This window comes from Thunnus maccoyii, chromosome 20 (assembly GCF_910596095.1).
Source record: "Thunnus maccoyii chromosome 20, fThuMac1.1, whole genome shotgun sequence".
Lineage (NCBI taxonomy): Eukaryota > Metazoa > Chordata > Actinopteri > Scombriformes > Scombridae > Thunnus > Thunnus maccoyii.
In genome coordinates, this window is record NC_056552.1 from 6,919,466 (window position 1) to 6,937,322 (window position 17,857).

Consider the following 17,857-nt stretch of genomic DNA (forward strand, 5'->3'; position numbering starts at 1 on the left):
GAACACATGCAGGCCTACTATAAAACGTTGGCCCTCCAATGCTGAAAAAAAACATTCCCATGTTTGAACCTAATGGACTAATGGGCTAAGCTACTATTAACTCCTGTGTCACATGACCTGGTGAAGCATTTTGCACACTACCACTTCACAGGAAAGCATACTTGAGAAATTCACAATAAATTTTAATGTATAACCCAAGTAAATCATACAAAAACCACCCAGTACAGTTTTAGTTTTCAAAGGTAATCAGATATTTTTTTTATTTATGTAATTATAGTGTTTCCTTCTGACCTGGAATTGAATCTGTTCCACCTCCAAATTGCCAAAGGTTGATTGTATAATTATCTGCTGCCTTTGTAAATCAGACGCTACATACTCTACACATAGTTGCAGCTCAAATACAGTATGTGCAGCATGTACAGCAGCACATATTTGGTGGAATAAAGAAAATTATTATGAAAGTTTACAAAAAATAAAACATACACCGCATTCTTTCCTGCACTGTTTGATGAAAGCAGTACACGTTGAGAGGAGGTGTGCTGAGGTGATTTTTGAACCCTGAGAAGGATTGTGAGGCACGAAGCCAAGCCTTTTAAGTTAACTGTGGCACCAGCCGTGGCCGCTCATAATTCAGAGAATTACCAGAATTCCAGTTCAAAGCATCAAAAAAAAAAAAAAAAGTGCTCTGGCCAAAAGTCCAGCCGAGTATTTTCCAGTTTTGTAAACTTGACACCAATAGCTGCACATTGCAATGAAAATAGTCTTGTTGTATTTTCATTGCATGACAGACAAACAGGCTGACAATGGAACTGACAACACATACACAATACACACACTTTTTTTATCTCTTTCATAGCTGTTATTTGATCTGATATTAAATTACGCTAATTCTATCTTTCATTCCAGAGGATTTGGGAAGTTTTCTTCATGAAAAACAAGTTCCAAAGTTGTAAAACACATCACTTATAAAATGAAAGAAACTGCTACAAACTTACATGTGTGCTACATTGGTAAACTGCATCTAAAGAGTTCTTGTTTGGTTCCTCGATTAAAAGGAAACCTCTGCTCAGTGTCACTATATATTTAAAAGAGGGAAACATGAGAAAACACTCAAATATGTGTAGATAAATACAGGACAACACAGAAAAATACAGGGCTTACTGCATGACTATAGGAGAGCTGTTGAGTAACAACAGCCAGTACAGTGCATGCATGTACATGTGCACACAGGAATGTCACTGATAGGAGCACATAGGAGCACTACAGAATTAGAGTCAATAGAGATATCTTCCTATGAACGCTCACTAATACTCCACCGGCTGTTCTGGTACAGATGGCCTTCGCAGGATGTCATAGACATAAACAAGTGCATTGACATTTTAACAGTGTTGTGTCAGGAGAACAAAATACTCATTTGCCACGACGTTTTTATACTAAGGAAGTTTCTTTAATATTCCAGAAATGCTCCAAAATTCGGTTGATTCTCTCTGTATTTACCGCCTATAAGAGAATGCGTGGAAAGCCCAGAGTTTTAAAAATGAGACGTCTTTTTCTTTACCAGGAAATGCTACTCAAATCAACAATATCCTGTTTATTAACAGTAGTTCCTGAAGATTAATATTGATGTTCTGCAGACAGACAGACACCGATGCAGATATTTTTGGGTGTGACAGGAAAGACGAGAGCTGCAGAGGCAAAGATCATGTAAGAAAAAGACCTTTGAAAATGATTCCCTCACTATGTTAATGTGTACAGTCTGCCTCTGTAAATGAGTGGCATGTCAAGAGTCAAATGTACAATAGTGCACTACCCTGACCGAAAGGAAATGCAGCTATGACACAGCACATCAGTGGTCTTTTATTTCATGATATCACTGTGCCAAGACAAAGTGAACATAAAGTCTGAATGAAATGCAGCCTCGATAACAGGATGGATGTATAACAGTCGGCTAATGTTGCCATGCGATTACTGTGGGCTCCACTGATAGATATTAATGCCTAAAAACAATAAATTACTGGACCAGCTCTAAGAAACGTCATTAAGGAGAGAATATATCATACACATGAATAAATGGACTACATTTATATGATGCTCCCATTCACCTACACACACACACTCACACACTGATGGCACTAACCTAATCATGGGCTGCAACTTGTGTGTCTTCCTCGAGGACACTTTTTCATGTTAACAGGAGGAGCCGGGGATCGAACTGATAATGGATGACCCACTAAAAATGCTGAGCCACAACCGCAGATATGAACAAATTTTTTGTTTTCATGATATATTAACGATAACTCATGACTAGTGTTTGTTTACTGATGCTGTCTGTCGAATTCCAGAGGGACAAGGAGCGAGAATGTAAACAAATTACTGACATAATTAGAGCTCCGTTTTCAGTAGTCTCGCAGATGCCGTTGGAAGAAGTTGTGCTGAGATTTTTAATTTTGCATTCAGAAAGCATATGAAGTGCAGAGTGAGCTGTCAACAGGCTAACCATCTTAGTATTCAGTGCCGCATCTAAGTTACCCACTGCGACCGTAACTGCTTCAAAATACTAGAAGCCGGTTTGTTGTCTTTAAGATGAAGTGCAGCTTTTAAGAGAAGATGTGAGGCGACCAAGAGGCAACCTCAAGTGCAATGACACCACCGAGCCCCTTCATGCTGGCTCCAATTGATCAAAAGCGTCAACTTATCTCTAGAAAGTCAATAATTGTGAGTCATTATGGTCTCACAATGGTATCGCTAAATTTGGGGCCTCTAATAAGTGTTAGAATGTCATTTTAAGACTTATAGTGGGTTCTGTCCATCACTCAGCTTTTGTCAGCGCTACTTATTTGAAGTTAACCTTATATACCAGGGTCCGACAGTAAGTCTGCGGGATCATGCCAGCAATTCCTGCCATCAATTTCCACTGAATCCGTTATCATGCCTCTCAGGTAGCGCCAACTCTAGTGCTGATTGGTGTGAGCCAGGAACGCAGTTGTCACTGTGTTGTTTATAACACTATTCTAGTGTCCATGTTACGGCTCGACACAAGTAGCAAACAGACTTGTGATCTGCAAATAATAGAGTGGGAGTTTGGTACATGTACAATAAACAAAAAAAGGCCTAAAATCCAACTTTACTGAAGCTGCCCGATTCAAACAAATGAACTGGGAGGATGTTGGTTTGTATAGAATAAGTCTCATTTTCAACTAATTTCATCTCCTGTACATGGTTGTGTATCTGTTAAAAAAGATGATTCAAAAAACATATAAAGACATGCAAGACCCTGACTCTGAGTAACACGTAAAATGGATTTCGTTGGTGACAAAATGAACGGATACCTTAAACGTGCCTCATCATCTTATTTTTAGATTATCCGTTTAAACTGAATTTTAAGTTAATTGATGTCTTGGGATGTACCGTCGTAGCAGAGAAGAGATTTGTTCAGCTTTGCCTGAGTTTCTGCAAGTGTAATTCCAGTGTAACTTTATTTATCCATGAGAGATATGCAAAGAATGTTACTGTCGCTCTTTTTTCAGACGACTTCACACTCATACAGTTACACACATTCCAACATGGGAGCTGCTCCCCTGCAAGCAACCACGACGCTGAGGGACAGAAAAGTGTTTGTCATTCATACACTATCACTAGCTGGCTTTTATGTAATATTTACCAGAAAATCTGTTTACTAGAAGACTTTATAGTATTTTTAACACTGCGGTATGTTACATTTATGTCTTCTCACTTTGTTTTTTCCTTTCAGATCAGACAAACAGCAAACAAAAGCTCTCTCTGTTGTGAAATTCAAGCTCATATCTAAGTTAATACCTACTTAACTACCATTTGTGGTGCTGCCTGGGTCCTGTGGTGAGCCAGTGATGAGCTAGTCTGCCTAAGAAAGCAAATACTGCATTCTGTATGTCACATATCATCGGGATAATGAAGACCTTTTTCTTATTACAAGGACTCATGAAGGGCTATCCTTCTAGCTCACTCAAGTGGATTTGAGTTAATGAGAAAATTAACTATTTAAAAACAGCAATTTCTAACACTGACCTCTCTCCCTCTTCTTCTAAATTTTACATTTTAGCTCTCTCTTTTGCTCTTTTATTCCCCTTTTCCACAAACACAAACCAATACAGAGCAGGCGCCACTGTCCAAGGTCAGGTGTTTCCATTCACATCATTTCGCAACATGAACGTGTATCCACAACACACTGTACGTACATGCTCATATACATAATAAGCAGGGATTTATAAATGTACAATCACAGTGAAGCCCTCAGGAATGCAAACACAGACAGAGGTGTAAACACACATATCCACACACACACACATACACGTTTACTGCAGCAGAGTGGTGCAGCAGAGTTCCTACTGCGACCTGTCCCGTCAATGACCCCCAAGCCTTACTGACAATGTGCCATCTCTGGACCGGTAACCACTGCAACATCACTAAATCCTATCGGCTATAAACTCCTCAATCCTGTTACCATCACGGTACTGTAATGTAGCAGGAGAGAGGGGAGGTTAAGTCTGTTTACAATCTGTGAGCTCAATGACTTTACAGCAAAGTACGACACTTACTTCTGCCAAATAGTCTGCTGCCTCCTCCACTGCCATGTTCCTCAGCCTGCAGCTGAAAGTGTGAAACCTGAGCACTCAATTACTGTAGCAGCTAGCCCTAGCCTGGGAGCTAGGGAGAGAGGGATGGGGGCAAGAGAGGAGTGGAGGGTGGGTGGGGGGAGGGGGGTGTCGTCTGTGTGAGAGGGAGGGAGAGAGAGAGAGAGAGAAAGAGAGAGAGAGAGGGTGAGGGAAAGACAGAGACTGAAAAAGTGTGAGAGTGAGTGAGAGACAGAGAGAGAGAGAGATAGGGGCATTATGTCACAGCTAAAAATACCTGGCTTGCAGTGAGAAAGTCCAGAGCATGGGGGGGGGGAAGGGTGAGGAAGGGGGGGAGGGAGGGAGACAGAAGAGTTCCGGCGCTAATCTCAAACCAACTCTCACTGGAGCAACACGGGATCAGAGGACAACGCACCACTCTGAGCGTGTGACTGTTTATGTGTGTGCTCACAACCCACAGCCACTTGTTAAATGTAGAAAAAAAAAAAAGTTAAAAATGAAAGTTCCTCTGTGTGTGTGTGTGTGTGTGTGTGTGTGTGTGTGTGTGTGTGTTTGATATTATCATTTGTCGTCAGTATGACAATAAGTTTGTTGTAACGACATCTGCTGTTGTGAGGCACTCTTGAACTCTCTTAATCCATAATGAATGGATACAGTCAGATTTACAAAGACATCAAAGGGGCAGCTGAAGAGCTGGAGGGTGGGTTTGCCGGGAGGAAGAATAACATGATATCTAGAATGGACAGCATTCAGTAGTTTGGATATATACGCTATGTGAATCGCATTTGTATGTATTTGCTGACATTTTGTAATGTAAAAAGCCAATAAAGAACTTGTTAAAGAAAAAAAAAGAAAGAAAGAAAGCTCCTTTTATAGCAGGATATTATTTTAACTGTATTAATCCTATTGTGTAAAAAGCACAACGTTAAGCTTGTTATCTGAGTCAGTGTGCAACCTCCCTAAGTCAAATTAAAGGTGTCTTAAGTGCAAAGTTGACAGAGCACAACATGTATATACAGCACCAATCAAAAGTTTGGACACACTTTCTTATTCAAGTGAATGGTACGGTGTCCAAACCTTTGACCGGTGCTCATATTCTTCACTACACTTATTAAGCTTCTTAAGTACATTTCAGACACAGACCACAAAATAAAGTGGAGCCATTATTTCATTATCTATTATTCAGCAGACTATTTTCCCAACTAAACAATGAATTGTTTGGTCTATAAAACATCAGGGAATAGTGGTAAGTACCCATCATAACATTTGACAGCTCAAGATCTTCATACTGTTTATTTTGTGTGACCAACGGTCCAAAATCCAAAGATATTCACTTTACAGTAATCTGTACTATTATGAATTGGGAAACTGGGGAATTTACACTTGAAAAAAATGACTTGAATGATTTATCACTTATCAAAAAGTTGCCAAATATTCACAGCTCCAGTTCAAGCTTCTCAAATGCGAGGTTTTGCTAGTTTTCTGTGTTTTATATCATTGTAAATTGAACATCTTTGGGTTTTTGGACTGTTTGTTGGATAAAACAAGCAGGTTGAAAACAGTTATTTTTTTAACATTGAATAAATCATAAATAAATTGATAGATTATTTGATAATAGCATCATCTGTTGCAGCCCTACGTCCGTGTGTACATGTTCCCACTTATACAAAGACAGATTAAAACATCTCCCTGTCTGACTTACCGTATCTGAATCCACCATCTCCTATGTACTTCCATGGAGCTCAGCAGGTGTTTGCATGGTAAACACAGATGCCACTGCACCCAAAACAATCTGCAGCCAGAAAGCTCGGTTGCCAAGGATCGCCACCTTATCTACTCGCACAAAAATGTGTCTGTGGACGCGCTCGTGTAAAAGTGCCATAATGTGGAAGCAAAATTCTCCACTATGCTCGACTTACTCTCTTCTATTTTCTTTCTAAATTACAGAGACAACACTAGCTAGTGCAATAAGCCAAGGTTATTCTAACAAACAAAAATACACACAAGCACATACAAGGCTTCAGGGCCCAGAGCCCAGCAGGCAGATTAGCAGGATTTGGATGGTTCAGGTATTAAAGAGGCTTTGGTCAACTTGTCAGAAGGCTAGCCAGTTAGTTTATATGAATATTACTGACATGTGCCCAGTGAGAGTAGAAGCTGGTCAAAAAAATCAGAAAACAAGTGAAAATGTTAGTAAGCCACAGAGTTAGTGTATCCAGTCAGTAAGGGTTAAGAGTTTAATCAATCTGGAGTCAATTAGGAGATTAGGACTGTCCCGCTAACACCTAGCATAACTACATAAATACACCTTACTCTTATGTACACTCTAAATATATCATTAATTCATCAACTGGACTAATGCAGCTCATAATAATTTAGAAACAAGACTGTTCTCTCAAGAAAATTCACAGCTTGATTGTTCGAACAGCTTAAATTTGAACTTGGAATTGCTTAGCGAGAGCATTTCCCCAGATGTTTATTTATGCCTTTAAAACAACCTGTGTTTTTATGCACAGAAGTAGTGATGTAACGGACTTTTCTAACAGCTAGTTGGTATTTGAACCATATTGAGAATCTTTTCCTTAACCAAATAGCTTTAGTTGCCCATGTTAAAGATTGCACTAATCAATATTTTTAAATTGACAACGGATCAGATTTCTATGTATAATAGTGAGGAACCCACGGAGAATTATCACCGTGCTCGGTGGTTCTCTTCAGCTCTACTGAACTTTTTAGCCTCTTTCAGCTCATTGTTTTGGTTTTCCGGCCCACAAATTCCAATCTCATCAGCCTCGTTTACAGTTAAAAAAAAAAAAAAGAAGCTTTGATAATACAACTGTGCACTACATGTCCAACACTAAACAGCAACCACACAAAGATACTGACTAGTTGGTAAACTTACAGCAGTGGAGCGTAGCAGCTAAAGAGCCAGATATTTCCCACAGGAGTTGGTAAAAGTTAATTAATGCAGCTTTCACTATACCATAACCACAGAAATAGTAAAGTAGGAAATATGAGCTACTTTTGAAACAGAAGACATTGACAAAACAACCCTGTGCAAACTCCACTAAAAGTTGAGACAAATGATTCAGACTATCGATTTCAAATCATGTGAACAAACGTCACTGAACCTGTATGGAGGTATATAAGCTACAGTATATTAAAACTGTGTCACATATTGGGACTTTCCATGAACAAAGGTCAGTTAAAAAGGACATAACAAACTAAAGGGAGGACTGTTTGGAAAGCCCTCACATAGTGTGTATATTTGATCTACCAACACTGACTGTTGAGAGAAGGAGAGACAGAAAGGCAGGAGAAAATAAACATTATGTTAAGAGCAGGGAAAATACTGAGTGTTGCAACATGCAGAATTGCACCAATATAAAATGATCTGCTTATAATGGAAAGACATCTTGCTGTGAACAAACCGGTAAGTTCATGCAAAGTCCCGTCAAATTTATAACTGCTCCTATTATACTGAACTTAATAAAGATGTTCATTGCTTTCTTTTCAGGATAGCAACACTCCCTCTTCTTTGCAAATCAAGCAACAATCAAGCTAAAAGATACAAGAATGATGGTATGTAAAGTAACAACATGGGAGGTAATGACACGTTTTATGTGCATTAGGTCACGAGGTGTGTGTGTGTGTGTGTCTAGGTTTGTAGATTTAAGGTGGAGAAACTGCTTTCACTTCCAGTAGACATATTAGGAAAAATCAACAGTCTGATTATCATGTCAAAAACAATCTTCCTATAGACCATCATCTCAAGACAAACATGTATGTACATTAAAAAGTATACGACTGTCTAACTTCATTTCTTTAAAATTTCAATGACAAGCTTATGTAGAAGTTATGTAGTTAAGTATTTCTTTTAGCATACTACTGTATCCAGTCCTGAGTTAATTGTTTGTTATTGAGATAATGAAAGTATTAAGAAATAAAACAATACTATAACAGTTATTGTACTGTAATCAAGAGAATAAGTCCTTGAGTTTTTTGATTAGCACCTGTATGACTCCTGTTACTTTTAGCTTTTTGGTGAAGGTTGAATTTAGCTTGTGACTTTTTGTTATTAACAGATAAGTTACCAATGCTCTTCTGCCTTACTGGCTTCTTAAAAGACAACTCCACTGGTTAGTTATTAGCTTTAAACAGAGCCGCTTGGCCAGTGGTGCCCTCCACCCCAGTTTATAAGACAGACTTTATTGTACGTAGCTTCTTAACACCACCAAAATTTGTTCAACGGACATCACTTGAGCAAACTTCTCAGACTTGGCATTGCTATCTCTTGAGCCACAGAAGGCTTAATACAGCTGTTTTCATATATGTAGCGCTATTTATGTGTAAACAGACTAACTGAGAGTCTTAGCCACGTTTACACATCAGATAGTCTTAGAATTGAGACTAAAATGAGTTGAGCACAATATGTAAATAATAATAGGGAAGAGATCATTAAATTGCATCACTTCTACAGCTGCAAAGATTAGTCGATTAATCGATTGACGTCAAATTATTCAGCAACTATTTTGGCAACCAATTCTATCAAAATAGTCATTCTTTAAGCAAAAATACCAAGTATTTGATGGTTTCAGGTTCTTAAATTTGAGAGTTTGCTGCTTTTCCTTGTCTTGCGTTATAATGAGTTGAATATCTTTGGGTTTAGGGCTGCTGTTCAGACAAAACAAGATATTTAATGGCATCAATTTGGGATTTAGGAAATTGTGATGGGTATTTTTCACTCTCTTGGGGTGTTTTATAGATCGGTTAATTAATTGAAAAATTAATTGGAATGGTGGAATGGTGAAAATAATTGTTACAGTAGTTGCAGCCCTAATCGCTTCTACTTTCTTTGAAATAACAAAAGGAGAAAGTGGTGGAGTAATCCTATCAACATAGTATGAGTCTACTGCAGGAGAAGACCACTCATTACCAGAAAGTCTAAAAATAGGCAAAGGACAGATCTATTTATCGCAACCTGATAGCCAAGTATGAACATTAGACAATCAAATACATCGGTACCAGAGCCTGACTCATGACTGGACAGATTACAGAGTCAATCTTGGCAACAGCCACTTGTACTGTTAAAGTCTCCTTGAGCTTGACACTGAATCCACGCCTAATCACTTCATGTCTGTCAACCTTTCCAGGAGCACATGAAGCACATACGCGAAGATACACTCACTACTGCTTTCAGTGATTAAAGTATAATAATTATGTATTCATGAAATAAGCTGCAGTACAATGTTTCAGTCCTGTGATCCCAACATTAAGAGCCTTCAGACAAATGCCATTTAATCTGGACTAACACTGGTTTACGCAGGACGTATTAATCTGAAGCTAACAGTAAAATAATGCAGTGTCATGTTTATGTGTTTTCTTTACAAACCTTATCTTTGACAGGAATACTTTGTTTTTTTTTCTCTTTGCTACAGCTTAGGGTTGTTCTAGCAGTGCTGCTGCCAGTAGCAGCTTATCAGTCCCCTCTGCCCACAGACTGTAGTGACATCTACAAAGCCGGCTCAGGTTGGGACGGCGTGTACACCATCTACCCAGCAGGCCCGACCTCTCCTGTTCAGGTTTACTGTGACATGAGCAAAGACGACGATTCTGCCGAAAAATGGACGGTGAGGATGGAGGAACAAACCAAGTGGATCACTTTTTTATCCAAACCTCAGACACATGTACCTTAGTTGACTTTGATTTAGACCAAAAAAAAAAGATAGATAGATGAGAGTGAAAAGTGTGAACCAAAACAGTAAGTTGTAAATTGTGGGCTGTAAAACCAAAACTATAAGCTGAAAGATGCTAAAAAGTAGAGCTGAGGTGAATTGCAGCGTCATACATTTGAAATATTGTAATATAAAAAAATATTGATCAGTGAAGCTTTAATTTGTCTTGACAGTTCCCTTTTTTTGTCTCACTCTTCTTGTTGAACTTGTATCTAAAAACAAGGTCATTCAGAGGAGGCAAGATGGCACAGTGAACTTCTACATGAAGTGGAATAGCTACAAAGCTGGATTTGGCAGCGCGGCTGGAGAGTACTGGCTGGGTACGACAGAAATTATTTCTTTACTGACAAGATGAAAAAATACATCTTGTAATACTCATTCTAATTCTCAGGTTGAGATTTTCATGTTTGCATCTTGGCTCAACAGTTCTTTGAGTTAAAGTAAATGTGTCTAATTCTAACTTTTGAAGGGCGATGTATATTTAATTGTATACAAATGTTAAAAGATCTGTTGCTGTACATATAAATTAAATACTTGTATCAATTGACTGTCATTACCACAAAGCATCATGCGAAGATGAAGATGTTCCTGCTTTACTTTTTAAGATAGCCATCTCTAATATATCACAAAATTACTTATAATTACAAGCAAAATACTGTGAAATGAGAGACCCTGAGCCCTGCCAGTACTGACATTAGCTTACTGGATTTAAACCAGTGTCTCTCAGATGGTCACCATTGCCTCACTGATTACCTTTCAGGCCTGGAGACAATGCATCTGCTGACCCAGGCCAAGAACTACGAGCTGAGGGTGGACATGGAAGACTTTGAGGACCAGAAGGTCTTTGCCCATTACTCGGCCTTCTCTGTTGGTCCAGAGACAGAGGGGTACCAGCTAAACCTGGGAAGTTTCACCAAGGGAGCAGCAGGTGGGATAGTTTTCCTGTCTCTTTCAAGCTTGTTTTAAAAATGTAAATCTAAAAAATGTGAGGACGGGTAGTTTCATCAACTCTAGTAAACTAGTAAACATCAACTCTATGATTTATCACACAACCTGGTTTGTGTTGTTTCCTGACTTTTTCCATTAGGAGACTCTCTACGTCTTCACAATGGACAGAAATTCACCACCACTGACAAAGATCAAGATCTGCATAATTCAAACTGCGCCAGGTTGTGCTATGGAGGATTCTGGTATAGAGACTGCTTTGGTGCTAACCCCAACGGGGTCTACGCTTGGGGACCTTCACCCCGTGCAGCTGGTGTACAGTGGAATGGTTTTAAAGGGCTGGATTACTCTCTGAAAACCATGATAATGAAGATCAGACCGGTTCCTGCATAAAAATGGAACTGGGTCAAGAGCCACAGCGCTCAGCCTTGTTGAACTGTGGTGCATCACAACCAGCAGAATTAGCAACGTCCGAATAGAAACAAACAGGTTCACTCTGACACCTTTCAGACTTTTATTTTCTATTTATTCATTTTGAATCAAGTCTGTAGGCTGAATGATGACCATAGTTTAACCTCCTTTATACAGGTAGGTAGGATCAGGTGCAAACTATTTAAGGATAAGTCTGGTGATATTTATATTATATTTAGATATGTAGTTTTTCTTGTCAATAGATTCCATGAAAAGGCTAAGACTAAATGGATCCTATTAACAAGTATTGTTTGTGCAGTTGTTTTCATGGGTAACACCAGCTTTAGCCTTAAAGAAAAAATGAGGACTGTCGGAGAAATTGAGCAAATGCGCAGAACTTGATGAAAGACAGACTCAGAAATATACTACAGAAGATCAATTTGACAACATGTCAGAAACATACAGAATTACCACCATGATTTATACATACAGCAACAGTGTTCCCTCATTCTTCTTGAGCTAAAACTTCTTTCAGTCTTAGATTTGCGCACAGTACTCTGGCTGATCCCCACGTCGAAATATAGATAATTTACAGGAAATTACCGATCACAGTGTTCTCGTTTGTGTATATGTTGCATCTAGTCTCACATCCATGACAACATTTAAAAATATGTTTGAATATTCAAATGCTTTTAAGCAGATTTTTCCCACAGATGACATAAACAAAAAGCAGAGGAATTCGTCTTGTCACAAAGCAAAGGCATTACAGCGTCATGCACACACACTCATATCACTCCCACACACACACACACACAGTTTAATGATCTGTCTTCAGTGTTTTATGACATCTGTAAAGGGAGGGAGACGAATACTAAAGAGAGAGAGAGACAGAGATAGGTTGCCATGGAAACTGAAGCTCCTAAATTTGCAGTGATGCACTGTTGTGGGATGGATGGAACCTTCCGGTGTTAAAACTATAATCACTGACATGTGGATTAACCTACACGGTACGAATGTGATGGGACTGGTGCCACATCTGGGCCTTCTGTATACAGATGTTGCCTGCCAATGAAGGTCTGTTCTCCTTTTATTTTTAACCAAACAAAAGAGGAAACAGTTGTTATTTCTAAATCCCTAAAGAACCCAACACAACTATTTGATCCAGTAGTGTTGGTGTCAAACCTCAATACTTTTTTGGTACCAACTGAAATTTGTCCGTACCGCCAAGTATCAAAAGCTGGCATCAAATGTTTGATCAGATTCTTGTTGTATGTTGTTGTTGTTTACTTACTACTTTGATCAGAGGGGAGTTAAAGGGGACATATCATGCATATTCTCAGGTCTCTATTTATATTCTAGGGCTCAACTGGAATATCTTTGCATGATTTACAGTTCAAACAACTCCTTATTTATCTTATATCGACTCTTTATGCAGCCCCTCAGTTCAGCCTCTGTCTGAAACAGGCTGTTTTAGCTCCTGTCTCTTTAAGGCCCCCCTCCCGATGAGCCTACTCTGTTCTGATTGGTTAGCTTCCATAAGTTGCATCACAGCCAACTTCCACCAGCTCCGGAGGCTACGTAAACAAACAAACTATAGTAAAGTAGTAAGATTTCACTTCTTTTTTCATTATTTACTCAAAATATAAACTTCTCAAATATGTTGGAACCTGAATCCGGTCTGAAATACCCAAAGTGGACACATGGAACAACCTTAGCAACGAAGGCTACCAACGGACAGCTGTTTGTGGGCACGTGCGAACAATCTGATGTCATCACGAGGAGGAAGTAGAGGCAACATTGCAAACGAAGCATTCAGAGCAGGTTGAAGCTTTTGACTTTCAGGGAGCATTTCTATATATGTTCACCTCAAGTTATGGAGCTTTGACCATGTTTAACATAGACATCCGACATCATAACAGTATAAAAATACAAAAAATACCAAATAAATACCAAAAAAAAAAAATCACAAAAAGCATGTTATGTCCCCTTTGAATAAAAATAAAAAAATCTTTAGGCATAGTTCATGAATGGCTGCTGATGTACACCTTTGGTTTCCTTTGTAAAAAGTTTTGTAGAAAAATATGTGTCTTTCAAAAGAATATTGTTTTGGTATTGGTACCAAAACGTTGGTATTGCTTTGGCACTAGCATAGAAAAATATAAGAGGTATTAAGGAAAATTAGCAAAAATATTCAACTCTATGTCCTCAATCATCGTTTTTTTCCTGACATCTGTTCATGTGTCCCCTTGTCTATAGTTTCTAACAAGTTCTGAGTCAGTTTCAAGATAATCTGGATGGGCATGCTCACAGTGAATGCATGATGAGTATCATGTAATAGTTTTTCCTAGTTTTGACAATGAAAGATAGAAATATTTGATACTAAAAATGCATTAATAATTATAAGTTAACCAATCCTGCTAAGTCTGTCACAATAAAAACAGCTACTTTTGAATAGCTAGTGAATCTTTACAAAAGTATGTTGTTTTGTATATTTGTTTATATATTTTCTTATAATTTTCTTCTGTAATGTATTGCATTTGCTCAGATTCAATTACTGGATAATAAGTGCTGTTGTCCAATAATAAAAAGTGTGATATTCAACTATTCTGTAACTTTAAGTGCTGCTGTCTACTGGTCTGATCTAAATGTGTGTGATGGGAAAACACAAAGAGGCTGCAGTGTTGGCAAGTGTTTTCCCACAATCACACCTTACTGACACCCACATGCAGCAAACACACACACACACACACACACACACACACACACACACACACACACACACACACAAAGCTCTCAGCTCGCCTGGTTACCAATCATTAATTTTCAGGTCCTATATCAGACCCTAGTGGTCTCTCAGTAGTACTGCATCAACTGCAGCAGGAGAGAAAAGCATTTTGTACACTGTTATGATGATATCTTTAAATGTAAACAATAAGACCTGTCTGTCCAGGTTTGTTGTAAATAAAAGTGAAACGCAAGATTCATTTTTAATACAGAATCAATACTTTTACAAATACTGTATCAAGAATAGGTTACATAAGAACGAGTGCTTTCCCTCTCAGAAAAAGACTCATCATTTTTTATTTTATAGATTATGAAATCACCAGAAAATAGCCAGAAAAAAGCAACCTGAGTGTGTGTGTGTGCGTGTGTGTTTGTGTGTGAGTATGTGTTGTCCTGCCTCTGACTGGCTGTTGAGTGCTGCAATCTGATTGGTCGCTTGGCTACTGCAGTGTCAGTACTCTCACAGCGCTTGAGATACAGATGGAGGAGGATAAAAAAAACACAGGCTTTAAACTCTTCAACTCCTCTTTTCTGTTCTTCCTTTTGCTTTTCATGGTAGTTGAACATGAGAGGCTCCAAATCTGCAATCTTTTATGTATATTTCCCGAACTGAATCGCATAAATGTTAGTTTCTTTTTAAGATGTTCAAACTCCAGACATCAGACAGACGCACTGTGCGTCAGGAAACCCTCCCTTCAACTATTTCTCAATGTCAGCTGCAAGCTCTGTCACTTATTAGGGCTCCTTGCGATTGGCTGGCAGATCTGCTCTGCTCTATTCTCACTGGATGACAGCAGATGACGTTGCTCTGCTGCTGCTGCTGCTGGATTACAGGAACTGTGCTGATGTCAGGTTGTATGCACGTCTATATGAGTGTGTGTGTGTGTGTGTGTGTGTGTGTGTGTGTGTCTGTGTGTGTGTGGTGACTGATAAGCAGGTAGACACACTGGCCAGCCCATGGGGGAAACAGGGGATCAGACAGAGACGCCTAAAGGCAGACATCAATCCTGTCGCCACCGTCTTCTCAAAGCACGTACTCTCAACTGCATGTGCTCAGATCTGGGAGTCAAAAACAAATTCTCAGTTTGATGCTACTAAAGCAAAAGACAAACGCCAAAAAAAATGAAAGAATACAAGAAAGAAAAGAAGGGAAACATCAGCTACTGTACCACTGCTGGCTTAATCTCCTCTGATAGAGACAGGGCACTGGTCATGAATAAATTAATATCTGCCCAAAAGCACACACAGCACACGGCGCACCAACAGGGATGTGGCAGCGAGTGTGTGGTGCATGTGAACAGCCAGACACATGCGTGCACAGAGCCCTTTTCACAACATTTTGCAGCATCTACTTTGCCTCATTATGCAGAGGAAGTGACGCCAACACAAGCAAAATTACTTATAGAGTCGGACTGATGCTGGATTTTTGACGCTAATACAATATTTATATTTGAAAAATCAGATAAACGTTTTAGGGATCCCTTGTAGAATTGTGACCGAGATATGAATTGAGTAGAAAAATAAACTTCAGCGTCAGCGCTCTCTGGTGAACAAACTGTGTAATGGTGATACTGTTTCTTAGCAATCACAAACATATCTTTGGCATTACTGTGTTGAAATGTCTTGTTACTAATTGGCATATTTATATGGTGTTACAGATTATTTGTTATGAGCTAATATTAGCTGATAACACCGGCCCGGTTGATTTATCAGACTGGTGAACCAACTGCAACAAATTGCAGAAATTAAAAAGTAAACCACATTGTGCAAATACAAACTTTATCTACTTATTATCTTTATTTAATTTGTAATTTCTGCATTATAATTCTTTTGGAAATTTTGTATAATTTTTCACTGAGACATGCTACTGTATAAAGTAAACACTTCAGTTATCAATATTTGTTATTAGAGCTGATCCAAATTGACAGAATATGTATTAACAAGACATTTCATAAACTACGTTTTCAATTGATTAATCAAAAAAATATTAAAAGATGAATATATGATGACAGTAATCATTTCTAGAATCTTACTTTTTACAAATTTTGGATGAAACGTTGGATTTTCACTCAAATGTCCCTCTATGGAAAAATGTGATTAATGTGATAAAAAAGCACATTTCAGTTGTCAATATCGTTATTCTAATCATTTTGATAGTGCAGCTCCAGTCCCTGATTGCACTATTTGTTCTTCACTCACACATAAAACAAACAGCCGGAAGAGGAAAGAGTGAAATCTACAGTAAACAGCGACAGCGAGATTAGCAGAGACGTACTGTACGATCAGTGGCCTTTAGCTTCACAGCTCATAGATTCTGAAGGCAATTAAGGAATTGCTCAGTAAATCAATAGAGCACTTTAGATGTGTGTACAGCATCAGCATGCTATTTCCTCTCTCTGCTGACTCTCAGCCCTCATGGCGACGACCCGCCACAGACACCGAGCTGTGGTTGCCATTTTAACATCCTACATTCAGAGTTTACCATTCTTGTCTCATGTTTCTGCAGCTAGCTAGTATTTAACAGCCTTTTTTATCATTAGTGCTGTAAATAGCATTATAAGTTAGTAGTTACTGTATAAACAGTTAAAGAGGAACTGTCCCTTTATCCTTAGAAACGCCTGATGAGAGGTTGAATAGATCGCTACGAGTGAAAGACAGTGAAGAGAGCTTTACAGAGAGCAACTAACAAAGAGTGACAGAGGGAGATTAGGGAATTGAGTAAATGAGGACAGTGTTTTTGGCTCACACCACACACTCCTTTCCTGAGCGGTCTCGGTTGCTGCGCATCTCAGCACAGTGATAGTGGGCCAGGACATGACTAATCGCAGAAACTGAAGACCTCACAACAAAAAGCAAGAGTGCTGCAACAGCTCCTGGTTGCAAAGCAAGTCTCAGTGATATCACACACCAGAAAGCAGCAGCTGCTCTGGGCACACCTGAGAAAACACACAGCAGTCCGATGAGTAGGAGGACTGTGACTCTATCGCTGCCGTCCAATGAAAACCCAAAATTCATGATTTTGAATTTTTCAGATATACTGAAGGATTAAATGTTCCTTTATGGGCTAAAGAAAATGTCATACTTCTTAAGCTAAATAAACTACTTAAAATCCAGAGGGATTATCTGAAAAATGAATTACATTAAATCTACAATCTCTTGAGAGAAAATTAATCATCAAATATTTTCAGAATCATCTGATCATTTAAGTAATTTTTCAAGCAAAAATGCCAAATATTACATACAGTATATAGCTCCAGCTGCTTGTCTTTGTCTTATGTGATCGTTAACTAAATATCTTTGGGTTTGGATGATGTTGGTCAGACTGAGGCCTTGGCGTAGCGGCCACAGTTGAAATTGCAGATCACATGACAC

General features: G+C 38.8%; 2 protein-coding genes across 25 annotated transcripts in view; one reads left to right on the forward strand and one right to left on the reverse strand.

Moving 5' to 3' along the window:
- The window catches only part of LOC121887276 (ankyrin-3-like), a 163,207-nt gene that overhangs the window by 84,571 nt on the left and 60,779 nt on the right, over positions 1-17,857 (reverse strand). The window contains exon 1 of one of the 24 annotated variants that reach the window (XM_042397978.1): positions 4,575-4,691. The exons of 22 other annotated variants lie outside the window; for them this stretch is intronic. In XM_042397978.1, the coding sequence (XP_042253912.1) occupies positions 4,575-4,610 (36 nt within the window). In that variant the 5' untranslated portion in view covers positions 4,611-4,691. Of the gene's footprint in view, positions 1-4,574; positions 4,692-17,857 lie in introns of those variants that run through there. One more of the 24 variants, XM_042398001.1, reaches the window with a different exon arrangement.
- LOC121887277 (microfibril-associated glycoprotein 4-like) lies at positions 8,133-12,065 on the forward strand. Its single transcript, XM_042398005.1, has 5 exons — positions 8,133-8,192; positions 10,049-10,240; positions 10,569-10,665; positions 11,106-11,273; positions 11,433-12,065. The coding sequence occupies exons 1-5, from the start codon at positions 8,187-8,189 to the stop codon at positions 11,681-11,683; spliced, it is 714 nt and encodes a 237-aa protein (XP_042253939.1). The 5' UTR covers positions 8,133-8,186; the 3' UTR covers positions 11,684-12,065.